Source organism: Mercenaria mercenaria, chromosome 6, assembly GCF_021730395.1.
Source record: "Mercenaria mercenaria strain notata chromosome 6, MADL_Memer_1, whole genome shotgun sequence".
Lineage (NCBI taxonomy): Eukaryota > Metazoa > Mollusca > Bivalvia > Venerida > Veneridae > Mercenaria > Mercenaria mercenaria.
The window spans coordinates 38,293,790-38,313,757 of NC_069366.1; the positions used below are offsets into that span (position 1 = coordinate 38,293,790).

Here is a 19,968-nt window from a genome sequence, read left to right on the forward strand (position 1 = left end):
GTGTTGAAAGTTTCAAAGCTTTATCTTAAAAGACTTTGTCTAAATATGAACTGGTACGAAAAACGTAACCAAGATTTCTAAGTCGAAAGGGGCCATAATTCAGCCAAAATCCCTGATGGAATTATGTACTCTTGCCTATAACTGGCCATGGTGATGGTAAACAAGTGTTGAAAGTTTCAAAGCTTTATCTTAAAAGACTTTGTCAAAATATCAACTGGTACGAAAAACTTAACTATGATGTCTAAGTAAAAAGGGGCCATAATTCAGCCAAAATCCTTAATGGAGTTATGTGCTCTTGCCTATAACTGGCCATGATGATGGTAAACAAGTGTTGAAAGTTTCAAAGCTTTATCTCAAAAGACTTTGTCAAAATGTGGACTGGTACGAAAAACTTAACCAAGGTGAGACGCCGACGCCGACGCCGACGCCGTGGTGAGTAGGATAGCTCTACTTATTCTTCGAATAGTCGAGCTAAAAATGGCATTTGCTTGGTATATTCTTACAGTTGACCATGCTTCGCACTGTGTTGCAAATTTAAAAAAAAGAAAATTACCGTGCCGTTTTTTATAAATTCTGTGTAATCTATGATATTCGCTCAAGCTCAAGAAGAGACAATTTCAAAGTGGTGGCCACTATCCAAAACGTTTGCAGAGAATTCATTTCACCATTATTTTTTTTATGAAAGAAACATCAAACTATTGGTAAACAATTATAAAACTTAAAATAAAACTGTCAATATCATTTTTTCTAGGGTGCCTCAAGTAAACAGATTTAATGAGACAGAATTCTAACGCCAACGTTGAAAAATTAAGGTCGAATCCTGCGGGTCTGTTTTGAATTTTGCTCACCTCATTCAAAAATAACATTGGGACAGAAGTAAAACCTATTTACCTTTCTTACACAATATGTAATCTAAAGAATGAAGGCAAAATAGAGAACTTTTACCGCAAGTAACTCAGTATTTTTATGAATGGCTAACTCTGCCCCTTCTGTTTCAGAGGTTAATTCACATTGAACAGCAAGAAATCGCTTAATCAAATTTTTTTTTTAAATATATTTTTGTACAATAAATCAATAACAAGTCTTGAAAGAAGTGAAAACTTATTAGAAAAAAGGAAAATAAGTGGGAAAAAATTTGGTCCTAGTGAGGCTTGAACCTACGCCCCCCCCCCCCCCCCCCCGGAACATTGCAGTCAAAGTAGGTTTATGGTAGGAATTGAATACTCTTCAAGGAGGTACTCCATTATGGGCCTATTACCTTAAAGACGCGAAAATTAACCTGTTAGCTCCCTTGCTACGTACTCGGTAACTGAAGGGTTGTACGAGGACGTGAAATAAGCCCAGTGAGTATAATAAACTAACCATTTCCGATTTGGTACATTTGAAGCAGATGCATTATTGTTTAAAAAGATTTAAAAAATTAACACGTATTTGCTGGGTATTTTTGAAGTATTTTGTAAACAACCCTTGTATGTGGTGTCCCGCTATAGAAACTCCACTACGATATTATATTTTCATGTGGTGTTTACACTTCGTCCTAAATTGGTATACATATAAAAACAATGTAACGTAAATAAACTCCTGGGTCTATACGGGTGACACACACTTCACACAATCGACTAAATAATGTGTTGGTTTTTGTAAGTACCCGCACTAGGATTATCTTAGCTTGGATCTAAAATATCATTTTCAGATTTCGATAAGTGGGATAATTGGCTTACTTAGTGGCAAATGCCTGAAACAAAGAACATTTCCGCGTCAGTTCAATAGAACAAACAACGGTATGTTACAATTATATTTTCCTTATTACACTGTACTGTGTAAATTTTTAGTAGGTTTATCAAAGTTTATTGTCTATTCCATCACATGCTTACATATAATACATGAAATCAATTCAATAAAATACATGTATGGCCAATCTTAAAAGATTTGTAATAGACATCAAATCAAACATTAAAACAGTTTAACAAATCAATGGCACCTTACTTAATATATAGTTACAAAGAACTACAAGAGACTGCATAATCTCAATCATATTATACATTACAACAATATGATTGAGTATTAATAGCTACATGATAAAATGTAGACTATAACTGCTAATCAAGACTAAAATCTGCCATAAAAGGATTCTAGAACTAAGACACTGACAAGGAAGTTATGCACTAATGCGCTAGGGAAAAAAATGGTGTTAAGAAACTAAGTATCACCTCAGATCAGATCTGAAATGAAAAGATTAGCAGAAATATTCTACATAAATGATAAAAATAATGTACATATGTACTAAAAGTAAAATACAATGGACATTATTTACAAAGAAAACACATTCTTCTATTAAGTATACTAAAACAGGTTTTGGCACTAACCCTTATAACATCATGGTTGGAAAATATAAACTTAATTTTATCATTATCAGTAAGTGACATAAAATTTTCATCAATATCACAAGCTTTGCTGAACAAGGCATTTCTTAAATCACTATATACCTCGCATTGCATCAGTACATGTATTTCAGTTTCGACATCATTACAGAAAGGACAAATTCTGTCATCAAATCTGAGACCTTCATAGCGCCCAGTTTCTATTCTGAGAGGTGCAACACCTAGTCTAAATTTACAAAATGCTGATCTATGTGAAGGCGGTAAAATCATTGAACAGTATTTTTCTACAACATATTCTGATTTAAAAGTGCAATAAGTACGAAGTTTGTTACCACCATTTCTAGAAGGACCAGTCTTATTATTTATTTTTGTTAACCAATCTTGTTTAAATCTACACATAGCAAGATCTTTAAGTTTCTGCACATTGGAAGATATAATTGGTGAATTAATACATGTATTTAACATACCAGTATCATGTATTTTCTGACAAACATAAAAGAACCAGTTCTTACAACGACTGCCAGCCAAGTCCATAGACCAAAGCGCAACTCGTTTATTCAAACGAGATTCATTGGTGCGGGAAAGACGTACCAAAAGCCGGTACACAGAGACTAATTGACGGACCTGCGGAGGATCCCAAGCCAGCTCACCATATAAACCCATAGTAGGTGAGTACCTGCCTACTCCCAGAAAAAAGCGCTTTGCCCTATTCTGGACTGTGTCTATACATGAGCGAGCCCTGAAGCCCCAAATGCTAGAACCATACTCAATAACAGGCCACACCAATGAATCATATAATTTCTTAAAAACATCATGTGGGAAACCTCCTGCCGATTTACTTTTAGCAATTAGTAAGCCTAGAGCACGACCAGCGCTTTGTGCCACAGCCTTGGCAGTAATACTATAGTCTAAAAATTCATATAATACTAAACCAAGGTAAGTGTATCTATCAACTACATCTAATGTTTGATTACCACACATAAAACTGAAAGAAGACCTCTGAACAGATTGTTTTCTAAAATGCACAACATTACTTTTGTTAACATTGACAGTCATATAATTTGTACCACACCAATCATGTAAGGCGTTCAATAAAAGTTGCAAATCCTTGGCTGACTCTGCCATAAAGACTATGTCATCAGCATACATGAGAAGGCAAACTTTCTCAATATTTATAGTTACACCAACATTCAAAGCTTTTATATATGTAGCAAGTACGAATGCATAAATTTGATCGCCTAGTCCATGTATATTTTAAATACTTTTATCAATGATGTCTGTACATATTTCATTATGTATTATTAGGTTATTTAACATTGTTCTGTACAATACGGAAATATATTTGGACTCGTACCCAGCTGAGAAAACTATATTGGACGAGCCGCTAAGCGAGTCCAATATGGTTTTCCCAGCTGGGTACGAGTCCAAATAAATCTCGTATTGTACAGTTCAATGTTAAATAACCTTTTTATTCTACATCTATTTTATTTTAGTTTAAATTAAAAGTGATTGACTGAATATTGTATTTCTGACTTTTCTAATTTCAAGACGCATGATCAAACTATGTACATAGAGCACCTACTTCACCCGATTAACATTCGGAACATTTTCACGCGGGTGGGGCTTTATCGTATGTTTAACATGGGACTGTTCAACCATCCAGATACGGAAACAATACAGTTTTTTGTACGCACGTGCATCCAGTACGGTAATATATTGTACGGTCACGTGTTGCAAATAAACGTTCACGATTGGATAAATAAAATAGGTATAGAATAAATGTAAATATAATAGGGTTATTATAACAGTAGCTTGCGTGCCCCGTGAGATCCGATCTGGCAAAAATCCACGAGAACCGAGTACTTAAAATCCCAGATTTAGCAACTGTTATGATAACCCTTTTATTATATACTTTACCGTTTTGTTTGTTGTTTTGATATTGAACGAAATCTTCAATGTTTATCGATATTAAAATGGAACTAAGTGAAGTTTTTATGTGCGCTATTTATAGAACTATGTCAGGTCATGCCTATTGATAAAAGTAGTCCGGCAGCATACAATACGGAAGGTACAATACGGAATTTTAAAGGTACAATACGGATTTTTTTCTGCCTGTTCATATTTAATTGTGAAATACAAGCCGATTTTTTTACAGAATAAATACAGGTATATAATAAAGTTTATCACTGCATGCTGTACACAGCTATGATGACGGTAAACTTCTTATGTTCAAGTCATATTATTATGAATAATGGAAATTATTTTAGAATTAAAATAATTTGATTTATTTTTCTCAAATTCCCGCTTGTTAAATTGTCGTCTGCTATTATGTCATGTCAAATTGTCGTCTTCTATCTATAGATAAAGTACCGTCGATATTGTTACACTTAGTTGCACAGGACTGGTTCCTATTCATGCTATAACTGGTAACCAGCTCGATATACTATATATACAAAAATCTCGTGCAGTTCTCTCACATTTGACTAGCTACAACGTCGTACTATCATCTAAACTATTTATTGGGAAAACGTTTCTACACGTCTGCAATTTCACTTGCAATTTCAATGCCACGTGGTCGAAGGCGGGAACCTATGCGTCGGAGGGCTCTTCGTAACAGAGACGCTCAACGAAATGAAGGGCAAGCCAATATTGAGAGGCATGAACAACAGGCAGAGGAGAGGGTTTTTCGGCCAAGGCAGGTCCAGAGAGGCATAGCCGAACAGATAGACGACCAGCATGACGGCGACCCCACAGGCCGAGGTCAGAAACGTGGTGCAGACGCCTTGGAGGAGAATGTGGTGGACAATAGAGTTCAACAATCCTCTGCTGGTATGTCAAATAACAGTATTATTGATTTTGAGCAGATTATTAGGGATTCAAACATAGTTCCTCAAAATGGGGGCTGTAGTGTTTTAGGGCCTACTGATAATTTACAAATGGGGTGTGGCGACGCGAATACACTAGCTACGCACGCGCCAGCAGGTATTCCTTTTCATGCGCACAATTCAGTAAATCCGCTAAGTGACATTTCTATACAAGCGTGACGATTTAGCCGCCCACGTACCAGCTTCTCTCAAACAAAAGATTTGCCAGGGTGAATATGTAAATCTAGCATTGTTATTGAAAGGCGCAATTGAATTGTCCGAATTTTGTAAGGGCTCGGTATTTAAATTGAATAGTGACGGGCACATCGAGTCGGTACAAAAGGAATGCAAAGAGCAGATTAACTGTATCGAGAAATGGACTAACGCATTTATCATTTATGCCTCAATATATCTCGCAAACAATTCCAGCAAAATTTATGAGATATTACACTATATGTACAACATTAGAGATTGTGCAGCACGCCAGGTAGGGATGGCATGGAAAACGTATGATGAGCAGTTTCGTTTACGTCAAGCTATCACCCCAGCCCCTTGGTCTAAAATAAATAATGATCTATGGTGGCGTTGCATGCAGGTTAAGCCAGTTTCCAAGAATCAAACTACCATCCAGCTGGCTTACGGAAGGTCGGTGGTTCTACCCAGGTGCCCGCTCGTGATGAAATAATGCACGGAGGGGCACCTGGGGTCTTCCTCCACAATTAAAGCTGGAAAGTCGCCATGTGACCTATCATGTGTCGGTGCGACGTTAAATCCAACCAAAAAAAAAAAAAAAAAAAAAAAAAAAAGAATCAAACTAACCCTTTCAGATTCACGTGCAATGATTTTAATTCCGGTAATTGCAGGTGGCCTAATTGCAGATTTGCCCACATATGTGCAAGGTGTTACGCTCCTCATCCAGAGGTTACCTGTACCAATTTCAATACGTCTGCCAAGACTTTAAGTAGTCAAACGCCCTCATCATTTCAAGCTTCTTTTCGGGGTAGAGGGTCACAGCCCATGTTCAGGTAACGTGGTCGAGCCAGGGGTCGGTTTGGGAAATAAATCGATAGCTACATGTCAGCTCCAGAATAAAAACCTGTTTACTTTAGCAAAGTCACCTGTAAAGATCTCAGCATTAAAGCACTACTTACATTTATACGATAAAAAGAAAGCACAATTTTTATTAGACCGGGGTTTACTTATTCGGGACCACGTGAACCGCGTGACTCAAAAAATTTACGTTCTACATAGTTCAACCAAGAGTTAATTAGTACACAAATTAAAAAAGAAATTGATTCTGGCCGGGTAGCGGGTCCTTTCAAAGAACGACCACTACCAAATTTAATTGTCTCACCAATAGGTTTAGTACCCAAAAAGACTCCAGGTGAATATAGAATGATTCACCATTTATCTTACCCCCAGGTAATTCAGTGAATTATTTTATTGATCCAGCCATTTGTACGGTTAAGTACACAAGTTTCGATGAAGCAGTTAAACTGATTCAACAATTAGGGCACAATTGCAAGCTATTTAAAACAGATATCAAAAGTGCTTATCGTTTAATTACGATCAAACCTTTCAGATTTCGAATTACTAGGTTTTTGCTTTAAGGAACAATTTTATTTTGATAAGGCGCTACCATTTGGTGCTTCAGTCAGTTGCATAACGTTTGAAAGGTTTGCCAGGTTTTTGGAGTTTTGCATAAAATCAAAATTGAACACTGCTAAATTAATACACTACTTTGATGATTATTTAGGAGGGGACAAAACGACCGAGTCTTGCACCCATGCTTTAAAGATAGTTCAAGATACCATGCCTGAGTTGGGTGTTCACTTAGCAACTGAAAAGACGGAAGGTCCTACAGAAGTTTTGGTATTTTTAGGCCTAGAGTTAGATTCGAACCAGATGGTTGTAAGAATTCCTATTACAAAAATTCAGGAAGTAATTCAGAAAATAAAAGACATTTTAGCACAGCCTAAATCAACACTAAAGAAAGTACAATCTTTGATTGGTTCTTTAAATTTCTGCTGTCGAGCCATTGTAGCCGGTCGGCCATTTATTCGTCGTCTGATAAACTCAATTTGTGGTCTAACGAAACCATATCATCATGTGAGAATTAAGCAAGAGATTCTTCTCGACTTAGCAATGTGGTTATTATTCTTACAAAATCATAACGGTATCTCAGTATTTCATGACAGATTTTGGGTTACAAATGAAGATGTACAGTTATTTTCGGATAGTGCCGGGGGCAAAAATTTAGGTTTTGGTATTTATTTCCAACGTCATTGGTGCCAAGCGAAATGGCCCGATTCATGGCATAGACGTGGTTTTACGGGAGATATTACACTACTGGAATTGTTTCCAATTTTAGTAGCGGTATTCGTTTGGGGATCAGAGTTAGTTAACAAAAAAATAAGGTTCAACTGCGACAATACAGCTGTTGTAAGTATCTTGAATAAACTATCGTCGAAATCTGAATCAGTCATGTGTCTCGTCAGGCTCCTAACTGTTCTCTGTATGAAACTGAATATTCTTATTAAGGCTGAACATGTTCCAGGTCGCCACAATGACATTTGTGACGCATTATCTCTATTTCAGTCAACCAGATTCAGAGAACTAGCCCCAGATGCAGATCTGCAACCTCAACAGGTCCCGGAATTTCTGTGGAGCGTCTTCGATCTAGAGCTCGAAGTCTGTTACAGTCCGGAATAGCGCCTAATACGTCAGCTACGTATAATACTGCTATTAAATATTTGAAAAATTCCGATTCCCTTACCATTTACCTTCACAATGGCCGATACCAATCCAACACATCATTTTGTTTATTGCATGTTGTTTTGAGAAGGGTCAATCTCCCAAGACGATTTCAACTTACATTGCAGGCTTAAATTATTTTCACAAATTGCACGGGTTTTTTGACTTACACAAAGTTTTTATTATAAATAAACTGTTAGAAGGTTGTCGAAGAAATCGAGTTACACGAGACAGTCGGGCCCCATTGACCAAATCATTATTAAAGATCATATGCGATTGCTTGCCTCAGACATGCTACAATGATTATGAGGCAAAACTATTTTATGGTTTGTTTACTGTAGCATACTTTGGTCTATTTCGAGTAAGTGAATTAGAAGCTCCATCGACTTCACAAATACAGAGAGTTGTTCAAGTCTCAGACATATCCATTATAGATAACAAATATATAGTTATCAAACTTCATTATTTCAAAACTAATCAGGCGGGAAATCAGGTCACATTAAAAATTCCCAGAGACGAGGATATGATTTGTCCAGTCCGCGCATTATCTCAATATATAGCGAAAAGACCAAAAGTTCAGGGTCCTTTATTTATTCATCATAATAGGACACCAGTGACAAGATCTCAGTTTTCTGCGGTTTTGGCCAAATGTTTGAATAAAGCTCGAATTCTCAACAACACCAGTTATAAAACCCATAGCTTTCGAATAGGTAGAGCCACAGATTTAGCAATGCAAGGCCTATCATCAGAAACAATAATGAAACTGGGTAGATGGTCGTCTGATTGTTTCAAATTATATATCCGTAACTAATATTGTGACATTAGGCTTATACGCTTGGTGAGACCCAAGTCGTATGTCAATATTCAACATGTTAATTTTGATTTAATTACTTACATTCTCGTATAATTTTTATTTAGACATTTGGGTCCTTGGAGACTCGATCCCATATTGGGCTGGAGTGTGGGCACAGGATACGAACAAATTGAACCTGCGCCTACCGGATTTGACAATTGACTGGCTGGGGGTGCGAGGCTTGCACTGGCAGAGTTTCAGACAACAAATTGAAGCTAAGGTGCTTTTTTCTTCCCCTCCATCAATTATATTTTTGCATCTAGGTGGGAATGATCTAACGGACTCCACAGTTGTTCAAATTAAAAGGACAATGGAAACTGAGATAGAATATTTGCGTGAAGCCTTTCCCGAGTCTATTATAGTTTGGATAGATATTCTGCAGAGGCAAGTCTGGAGAGGGGCCTTAAAGGGGTATGATGTAATTGAACAAAAGCGTCTCCGTATAAACAGGGCAGGCCGCAAGTTGGTTCGATCCATTGGTAGATATGATGTTATTCACCCCGATATTGATGCCGAAACTCCATTTTTTCGGCCAGATGGCGTTCATCTGAATGATGTAGGGCTAGAGTTTTACTTGGACTATATTAAGGATTCAATATTAAAGAATATTTCGGATAATCGTTAGAATTTTGGCGGATAAATTATAAATTTATTGTGGCGGTAAAATTCTGTCGGCCGTGGGATGAACGGATGCGGTGTCTGTGTGTTTGCGTTAAAGTTGTGTACCTTGGGGTGTCATATGTTTACCAGTTTGTGTTAACTGGATAGTAAAAGGTTTTGCCCTAGTACTTGGCAATTCCTATCTAGCCTTGCGTATGTTGCGTTGCTTTGCCTTGCTCTCAGTGGTGTCACTTTGCCTTGCCTTACATTGACTTGTGTTGCGATTCCGCTCATTATACGGTGATACCCGAAATGAGTGGGATATGTGGCTCGACGTTCAATGGACATTGTTGCGTATTTGCATTTGAGTGACACCCGTTGCAAAAGTACAAAGTGAACAAAGTGTCTTGCGTTGCCTTACCATGCGTGCTGTTGTATTGCATTGCCTCGCTCTACATTGGCTCGGGTTGTGCATTTGACCCACATTTCGGTGAGACCCGGGCTGGGTTGGTTTCACAATTCGAAGTTCGATGGATTGTGTTGTTGCGTTGTTACGGTTGGTGATGTTTGCAAGCCTTGGGTTTGTGCGTCTGTTCTCCTCTCGGTCGATGGAAATTTTATCGCACTTAGACTCTACACGGTGAGACCCTTGTTGAGTCACGAGCGGCCGATCAACTTCCATTATTTCTATTAGACTTTAATCTAAGTTGATTACATTATTATATATGGATGTTAAGCCTTTATTATAAGTATCAGTACATATTGATGTTAATAAAAAAGAGTACAGTACGAGATAGTTTGGTTTTATTTTGAGTAATAAAATAAAGTTATGTTCTGTACTATTTGACGGAGCGCAAATCTAAATATGAATCATCGCTGTAAATTTATTTTGTCACACGTTTTCATGACCTGTCAGAATTCATCATTTTCAATTATTTCCTTCCAGGGGGTTCAAAACGTTGGTAGGACACTCCTGAGCATTATACAGAAATACAACAAAACAGCAGAAGTATTGTCATTGTTGCTTTTTCTTGAAGTACAGACCAACACCCAGTATTTCCACTGACAAGTATTGTTGCTATTTAGGTCAATTTTTATTATTTTGAAATGTAAAAACATAATACATAATACATACATTGAAAAATACAAATCTAGTCTACTGAATAATTCAAGAAATTACTACCGAAACATAAAATCAACGTATTGTCTATTGTCTCTTTAGAACTGGTAAAAGGTATGGTTACTTAATTAAGAACACTTATTAAAAATCAATGAAATTAAAACCTTAATTGAAATAAAATCTCCATTTCGTTGAAGACTTTGAAAAGCATGCCTTTTCGTAGGGTGCGGTTTTATGTATTGTAATACCCGCTTATATATAAAAGCTGAGAAGACAAATAATACTCGTTTGAAAACCTGTTACTTACAAAACGAGTTTGTTAAACTAGTTTCATGATAAAAGCTAAAAAAGTATACAAATCTCTCGATTAAAAGGTACCAGTTATTCTCACGTTACTTAAAAAACTAGGTTTAAAGCAACAGGAGAAAATCAGTTATTTTTGAAAGGAGAGACTTTTCAGCTTTTATATATATAAGTAGGTTTAATGTCGGCGTGCGTGCAGGTGCGTAGCCAAAAATCGGGCGCGCGTGATACTTTATAATGAATACAATTCACGATAAATGACTGGGTATATGGATAATAAACGTCTGATGTCAAGGCCTCAGGGACCTTCAGATAGCGCTTAGGTATATACAAGTATGCTGACTTTTGAAAGCCTCTTAAAACAATATAAGCAATCAACAGTTTCTGCGGTAGTAACAATTAACCTACACGTCAATGAATCTAGGAAATAGAACATTCATATGACACAAGCCGGAATCTTGGCAAATTGATTTTCACCCCTTACCGGTTGGGTGAAATAATGTTTGATAGCATGACTAACGTCAAGTAGATTCGAGCATTGGTAGTTCTAGCTGACGCTATTTTTAAAGGATTATTCTGATTATCACGTCCATTTCATAACAATATCTATAAAAGTCCGAGGTGATTTTATATGCTAGACCATTGTCAGAACATTCAAGTCAGTTAATGATGCCTGTCTTTGTACTGATATTTCACAGCTTACAACTCGCGAAAGATTTAACATGTGAAGAGAATGATTTTACACATCATATAAGGAAAACATACTCTTGCTTATTATGCCATCATTTTGTCTGACAGTCCATAACATATGATAAGCAAAGCCGCATCAAATTGCTCAAATTACACAACGGACCGACCAAGATCGATGTTCCGAAAATCAATAGCAGTTACTAATTTATGTCTTTCATAAGTATTTTAGGGTCATCAACACACATTCTGCTTTGTCAAAGATGCAAAGTCTTCCGTCCGGTAGAACAGCAAGTTTGTCAACTTTATGAAGCATGTCTGGCTTAGTTAAATACTCCTTCCGGTACGACTTCACACTCACGTGATACAGAGCGTCTTGAAACGAAGACGTCTGAAAATGCATAAGAACGTTTCCATTTCTGTCGAAACGCGCCTCTTTGAATTCGCAGATTAATGGCGAGAGGAAGTCCACTGGAAACGTAAATCGCGTTTCGCGTTCACCGTTCTCACCGATAGTTTCGCATATTGTGTTTCCTTCTTCATCCCGGCATATGGAGACCATTTCACCATCGGGCGACTCCATTATTTTCAACACAGATAACTTGTGCTGATTGTGATTAGTGACAACTTCAGCACAGTTGGAAGAGTAAATGTTGAGGTTCGGTTGCAGTGCTGGATTTACCACGATTGATCCTCTACTGGTGATTTCAAAGTCAAAGCCCGGGCCTTCGGGTATAGGGATCTTTCTAAGTTCGCCACAAACAAAATTTCCTTTCTCGAGTACAGCAACATATATACCATCCACATCTTTCTTGGATAGAGATTTGAGTTTCGCCTGACCTATGATAGATGACGCGTACATCCCTGGGTATACAGCTAACATTATCGTGTCTTTCCTTCCTATTGCAAGTCTTACAACAGTCCCATCTGGCAATTTATCAAACTTCTTCTTATACTCGGGATCTCCTTTTTCATTAAACGATTCAATTTCTGCCGTCATACATGGGCTGGAGTAGGATCGCATGGAGATTCGTTTCGAAGCACGAGACATTTGTTCTTGCTCTTCGTCGGTTTTAAGCCAAACAGTAACTGTCTGACCAGAAGTCTTGCTAGTTTTGTATGTTTCAAGATTCCATTTAGGATCAACAAACTTCGCGAATATTTGAGATCTTTTTAAAGAGAAATCGTTCGACATGGTTGCCCTCACCTTTAGCATTTGTAATGTACTGGCGTCTAGAAGACCTTCATTTAGCGGCGTGATATCAAATGGCTTACTTTTCCTACTAGTCCACGGACAAAGATTCTGTGTTACTCGGATAACACCCAATTCCTTCGACAATATTGCTAAAAATCCTTCGTTCATGAAAAATCGAATATCCATCTTGTAACCCTGTCCAAATCTGTTCAATTTGTCGTCTTGTATCTCGTCCCAACGGCTTTCAGTTTTTATTTGATACTGCATACTTTCTGCGTCATTTCCAAAATTCAGCAAATTTTCATTGAGGTCAGACAATGCTTGAGCTCTGGAATATTTGTTTTGCATTTCAGTTTGACATTTACCCAGTCTTGCTTTCATTTCATCAGCGTGTTCCTGTATTTCGGAAAGCATTCTCTCCTTTTCTTTCGTGATTCTATCTATCAGAAGTTGCACTTGAGCTTCAATGTGCTTTTTTGTTGCATTAACATTATCAGTGCATTCTTTCCTAATTCGTTCTACATCATTGAGCGCTTCTTTAGTTTCGCTTAGATATTCATTCAGTCTACTTTGTACATCCGCTATAGCGGTTCGCGCAGGCGCAGCTGCATCTGCAAGATCGGTGACCACGTGATCGGCATGCCGCTCATCTTTACATCTGAAACAGACACAACATTTACATCCTATGCAGTAAAGAAGAAGAGATTCTGTCGGGTGCGTATCACAGGCAGTGTCGCGCTTTGGTAAAATATCACATAAAATGGAATCCTGTTTGCGGTGTATTGGTACAACGTTGGTTACACCATTGTGCTTGTGATTCGATGAGCAATTTTCACACATGCAAACTTGGCAGTTGATACACTTAACTGTAGCGAGGCATTTTTCATCATCAGAGCAAAATTTGCAGGACCCACGCGATAGTTTGTTTTCATTTTCGAGCATGTGAATTTCTCTTGCGAGATCCTGGTAGAAAACATGGGTGGTCAGCTCATCAATTCCGCCGCTGGGAATCCGTATAGGAATTGAACACAGTGGGCACTTTACCTCTGAAACTTGTTGACTGTCTACATAATCAAGTAAACAGCCGAGACAAAACACGTGTCCGCAGTAAACTTCCTTTGGGTCTTTGAATCTGTTATGACATAATCCACATTCCATCGACTTCAGGAAAGCATCTGTCAGTACCTCTCCAGTTGAATATGTTTTTGAATTTCGATGACAAGAAGTCTCTGACATGTTGCTACTGCATGTGGTTTGTCCTAAATTAACCTCGTACAAAACTAAGTGGAAAGTTTTGTTTCTTTTCCCTAAATGATATTTATTTCAAGGCAATCGGGAGTTTGTTTCCGCACACTCGTATGTTTGATAGCTGTTATCCAGATCTTCGCTTGCGGTAATATGAATTTCCTGAAATCGTACAATAAACTTGTTATCTTTCAAGTGCATGGTTTAGCAAGGTGTTGATGGATCCTATTATTCAAATATAATGTATGACTGCATGTTACAAGTAAACAAATGTACAATTAATCTTAAATTTTTACAATGTGCAAGTATACTGAACTAATCTTCTAACTGCTCGATATTTTTTGCAATAACTTGCATATTACATACAGTATATCTACGGAATTTCTCACATGTTTAAGCCAGTAACATATTCAAATTTAAACCAAATAGAAAAGATTGCGTTATCTTTTCATTCATTATTCGACCTCAACCTAGTTTTCGAGCCGCAAAAAAAACCCAGATAATTTTTTTAATCTGTAAACGAACAAATGTTTTTAGAATACAGGAAAATCATGATTTATTTATCCTGCCATATCTTAGAAAAATTACATGTAGCTTCATATTTAATAACTTAGTGTCCCCCTCTCAATAACCTCATCAATGAAATGATATTTCCACATTTAACAAAAGCAAACTATTCGGACTCTGTGACTTTAAAATTGGGCAGCGGTCGTGAAATGAATAAAATGAAATAGCTGCATCATCCAATTGGGCTGAAATTTCTTTGTTATCTATGGCGTATTTTTCTAAAAGTGTAACAAATTCCATAAATCTAGGTTATTACTTGTAAAATGAAAGATATTGCTAAGCATATCGGGGTGGGGGAGGGTGTGTGTGTGTGGGGGGGGGGGGGGGGGGGGGGGTACACAACAAAACAAGTAATATTTATCCTTTCGAAGAATATGGGATATACTGTTTTGCTCATGCCAGTCCAAGGTCGAGGTCAAAGTGACTTTAATATGGAGAACGTTTGGGCCTGCAGCGGCCAAACTGTATGTGGACATTAGAAGATAAAACAATTTAGTGTCAGCAGGTAGGGTCAGCAGACGGAAGTACGGAAGTGACCTAGAAAATGGTTTTGAAAAATTTACTGAAAAAGGTTTGGGCTTCCAGCTGACATACTAAATACTGCCTCTTTTCAGTATATCAGCCCTATAGCTTTAAAGGTCCTGAGACTGAAAACTGTTTTGCTCAATAACTTGAGAACGCACTGTCTTATAGTGCGATATTTCCCTATGGTCAGTTGTGAAACCAACAACAATTATTATCTTTTTTTGGTTGGGGGGGGGGGGGGGGGGGGGGGGGGGGGGGGGGGGGGGGGGGGAGGTCAGTAAAAGTTTTCTGATCAATAGCTATATGACTATTGGTTCCAAAGCCTCAAACTCCATAGCCTGATTGTTTATGTTTATTAATAACACATACAGCTTTTAGAGTCATAAGGGCAAATGCCACAGTACACTCTGGACACAAACAGCTCTTATTATAGTACTTTTTTCTCGAATTCTTGTGCATTGCTTACAGGGGACTTTAAGTGTCCAATGAAAATCAGTTCACAAGATACCAACATCTAGACCGGTGTGTGTAAAAATTTAAATTTTTAATCTATAGCATTATGTATGGCACGATTTGTGCCATAAAAAGATTTGGAAACTTTATAGTGGGGGTAAGTTGGGTTTTGCCAGGAAAGCAAAAACATTACTTGTATTGTAACACAGAATTTTAAAGGTAAACTTAATCATGTTAATGCTGTCATGTTGATATCAAAATATTTTAAATGATCAAATATAGATGGCATGGTAAATACATCGCCTCAATAAACGTTTGAATTTCCGATGTCACACCTATTCGAGCAAACCAATTCATTATTGTGCTGTGTCGGTCGAAACCACAAACTGGCTGACGTGACTGAATCGTTCATTTATTATTCAGTACAGAGAGTATATCGTGTTATGCAAATATGATTCTACAGAATAACTAACGGTGACAAGCATTAAAATTGAAACGGGCAATATCGACAGATATGAGCGCTACTGGACATGGACACATAGGGGCCATCTTACACGACGGACTCGAGCTAACAATCTCCAGAACACACAGAGCTTGAAAGCTGCACTACAGACGGGTGCTGTCAGATCCTCAGGGTTCTAATGAAGTCTATGGGGCAACTGTGAGTAGCTGTGAGGAAGCTCAGGGCGGACATTGTCGTTTCTAAAGATTTTTGCGACAATATAATGTCGTTTGTCAGATGGGTCGGATTTTATAATGGACTCTAGGTACGTTGACACTGACTGTTGATGAACAAATGTAAACATTTGTTATGGTTGTGTTGTATATTCAACAGTAGGGGAAACTTCCCGTTCGGTAAATCTTTTTTTTCTACTTCGCGAACGGAGAACTTGTTACTAAATATGGTAACTTGTTTCCCGTTCGGGAAGCAAAATCATCATTTTTTGACTTGTTTCCATAAAAAAGGTCCGGTGCATGAGAGTAAACATGGTGGCATTAAATGGTATATGCCAATTTAAACTTAGATACTTTATCTAAATTTCTACCGTTCAGATTTTTCGGCGTAGCTGTATAACATGGATTTTGACCTATATTCTATAGTAAGCGGGGCACGGAACAGGTGCGCGCTGAAAAGATAAACCATTTATTACTTAGTCTTAAATAACATTGAATATTAGAAGGCACATATTCAATAGAAGATATTTAGTCATTTTAACCCAAAACTAAAATGATTTTTCTAACTTTAAAGCCTTTAGTAATTAATCATCTCAAGAGAAATCGAAAGTACACTTCTTTCCCCGTTGCGTACCTCGCTTTCATATGAATGAGTGGTGGATGGTTGTAACTGTAGTCTGGGTCGAGATATTGTGTTAGTGGGTACTTCTGGGGGATTCTGACCAAACACGAAATTATTTCAGAATCAGCACAGGACGTCGAATAATTTTGACCTTCTGTAACTTAGAGGATACATATTGATAATTTAAGTTTGCTGCTTAGTTGAATTATTTGCAAATGAGTCATGTGTTCATAGATGCATATCCAAATCTTTTCTGTCTGTATATACATCCTGTTTAATTATGATTTTTCCATGCGCCAAAACATTATTACCTCTACGCCGTTTGTCTTTTTTAAAGACATTTCTTGTTTAAAGTGCTGTATTAGTACAAGCAATTCAATAAAAATCTATAAAATGAGCTTCACGATCGGGAAGTCAGGTTTCCAAATTAGGAAATTTTGAAATTAAGTGATCTGAATGTTAATTAAAAATTTTGTTAGGATATTTAAAAAAATGAACGGTAGAAATTTAGATATATTTATCAAGTTTACAATGGTGTATTTCATTTAATGATATCATACATGTTCTTATGCACTGGGCCTTTAGAATGAAACAAGTAAAAAACCAACATGATTTTACTTTCCGAACAGGAAGCAAGTAACCATACTTAGTATACTTAGTACCAAGTTTCCGTTCATGCAGGAAGTAGGAAAACTGAGTGCTACTGTTTAAAATGTGGTAAGTCTTTCATGGAATCATTATTGTTGCGTTTTCATGAAATAAAACCAAAGCGGCGTGTTTTAATAACCAACTGGGTAACACCCTGGAATTAAGTCTTTATCATACATCAGTTTTTATTATGAATTTTGTGGTTCTTATTTATAAAGCGTTTTCAAACCTCCCCTCTGGTGAATATTGATTTTGGAAATTTACACCTAGACTATCACTACTCATAATTTTAAGGTGAATTGTCCAAAAGAAGTTGGAACATTCTTAACTAACAATTAACTTTATAATCATGAATAGTAATGGTCTATGAGGTATAAGGTATAATGTGTTGTTACAAAAAGAACCTCTCTACTAACTTATTCAGGTTGAACAATTTAGTATGTTTTTGTTTTATGAAAATCAAAGGCCTACGAGGAGTAAAACCTTGTGATGAAATTTCACCTGAATACTTTATTGGTATGGCATTGATCGCATTTAATTTGCCTTTGAAATAGTGTGTAACACAGTAACTGTCTGTTTTGCTTTCCTTAATATAAAAACGTCCTACCCCCTCGATGGTTGATCCTACTCATGGTCGGAATCAACTTGATTTACCAATGGATGTGTTACTTTTCTTTATACTCATACAATTTTAAGAAGTTTGGTATCAAAATGACGGCATTAAAGTGACCATGAAAATGATTTTGCTTTCCTGGTAAGAAACAAACTCATCCCACCGCTGCATTTTCAAAGCCGGTATGTAAATATCATTTACGTTAGTACACACTGAGCCAGGGCAAACGGACTGGTAAGCTTGCATATGGGTAGTACAACTAATAGTGCGTTTAGTTTTTGAGTGGTAGCTGTCCTCCACCATTTAGATGGATGGTAAGTATATTTTAATATCAGACATTTCTAGTAGCCATATATGAGTAAGACCGATATATCGGTTAACCGTATGGGAAATCTCATCCAGATTTGTTTCCACTTCAAGTTTTGGAGGATACATGCAAGTATTAACAGATAATGTCCCAATTTCAAAAGCTTCCTGTGCTCAGTACAAAGTTAAAAGCACTCTATACGGCATGCAAAAAGACAATATATATTACAAAGGGGACAATTAAATAAGAAACCTTCGACGCTGAAAGGTTTACAAAATGTATAACAGAGATTGTACCGTTATTAAATTGCTTTCTAATATTAAATACACATGTTTTATGTTTAAATAGTGCGATATTTCCTAAAAGTGAATAAGTGTTTGATAGACTTAATTTGCATTTGCATATTAACAACAAACTTGCGTGACCTAGTCCCTGCTCAAATGCTAATTACTATTTTACAACAGATTCGAATTATGTACATACACGATTGCTTTGGAAGTATTTTAAACATTTAATGTATATTCCATGATTGTTCAATTGATGCCCTTGGGAAAAGTACAAGTACTTAAAAATGTATATATGTTGTGTTGTACTAGTTGTTTCAGGCGAAATACATCGACTTTACATCAACTTGACAGTCTGTTATACAACCTTTAATAGATTACTGTTTGATAGTAGATTTACTATTTGACCTATATTCGTTTACCCTTTATAACAAATGTAAGTATGCGGAACGAACTTCGTCGAATCAATAAAAAAAACATACATGCATTTATCCGTTTCCTGCATGTATACATAAATATATAGATATAACCTGTCAGCCATGTTATAAATGACAAATAATTTCCATTACATATGTCGATTTAGATGTGGTGTGTGCCTGTGCATAGCTATTATTCAAAACTGTTGTCCTAAGTGTCAAGTCAGAAGGGCATGTTTTCAAAAATTTCATTTTCTAACTCGGCTGTGAAATGTAAGAGGTCATTACATATTAAAAGATCAATCTACATGTTTACGCATCTTTTTAAATAAGTTTCATATCATAAACACATTAAAATGTTTAAATCTTACCATTTAGTTCATTTCCGTCACAGCAATGTAAAAATGTAACATTAAATTCCGTCTTCGTGTTGTAATTCATATATTTAGTTTAAAATTCTTAATTACTTAAGGTTAAGTTTGCTTAAACGTTATCAAGTGACAAGTAGTTGGACAAAGTCGAGTGGTTATATGACTGATGAGGACCTGGAGAGGTATTCGGAAATGAGTGTGTGCATGGCTATACTGGCAATATTCATGTATATAAAGTATACAAGTATTTTTTGGGACACACTTGGGTTCCGGTCTTTGGATGGGGTAATAAAAACAGCGAAACAGTGGAATTCAAGAAAACCGAATAGGTTTAAAAACGTGTTTCCTTCTTTAAAATTAACGCTTCCCATATACACATCAAACATTTTATACGTAAAATCAACGGGTGGTTCATTGTTATACGATTTATTAAATAGTCATGACCAACTAGGTCAATGGGCATATAGTAGCGTATCATATATTCA

The 19,968-nt window shown here is 36.8% G+C and overlaps 2 protein-coding genes across 2 annotated transcripts; one reads left to right on the forward strand and one right to left on the reverse strand.

Moving 5' to 3' along the window:
* The first annotated feature begins 4,695 nt into the window (after positions 1–4,695).
* Positions 4,696–9,716, forward strand: LOC128557690 (uncharacterized). Its single transcript, XM_053545653.1, has 2 exons — positions 4,696–5,210; positions 8,918–9,716. The coding sequence occupies exons 1-2, from the start codon at positions 4,946–4,948 to the stop codon at positions 9,475–9,477; spliced, it is 825 nt and encodes a 274-aa protein (XP_053401628.1). The 5' UTR covers positions 4,696–4,945; the 3' UTR covers positions 9,478–9,716.
* Positions 9,717–11,026: 1,310 nt separating this feature from the next.
* Positions 11,027–19,639, reverse strand: LOC123549104 (uncharacterized). The gene is made up of 2 exons (XM_045336913.2): positions 19,484–19,639; positions 11,027–14,164 (listed from the first exon to the last, which is right to left on the reverse strand). Exon 2 carries the CDS (start codon positions 13,991–13,993, stop codon positions 11,780–11,782), a length of 2,214 nt encoding a protein of 737 aa, XP_045192848.2. The 5' UTR covers positions 13,994–14,164; positions 19,484–19,639; the 3' UTR covers positions 11,027–11,779.
* Positions 19,640–19,968: the final 329 nt, after the last annotated feature.

Bases quoted from the DNA above. Each gene is read 5' to 3' on its own strand.
- LOC128557690 (XM_053545653.1), top strand. From the start codon at position 4,946: ATGCCACGTGGTCGAAGGCGGGAACCTATGCGTCGGAGGGCTCTTCGT. The intron at 5,211-8,917 runs GTATGTCAAATA...ATTTTTATTTAG, and splicing joins AGTTCAACAATCCTCTGCTG to ACATTTGGGTCCTTGGAGAC.
- LOC123549104 (XM_045336913.2), bottom strand. From the start codon at position 13,993: ATGTCAGAGACTTCTTGTCATCGAAATTCAAAAACATATTCAACTGGA.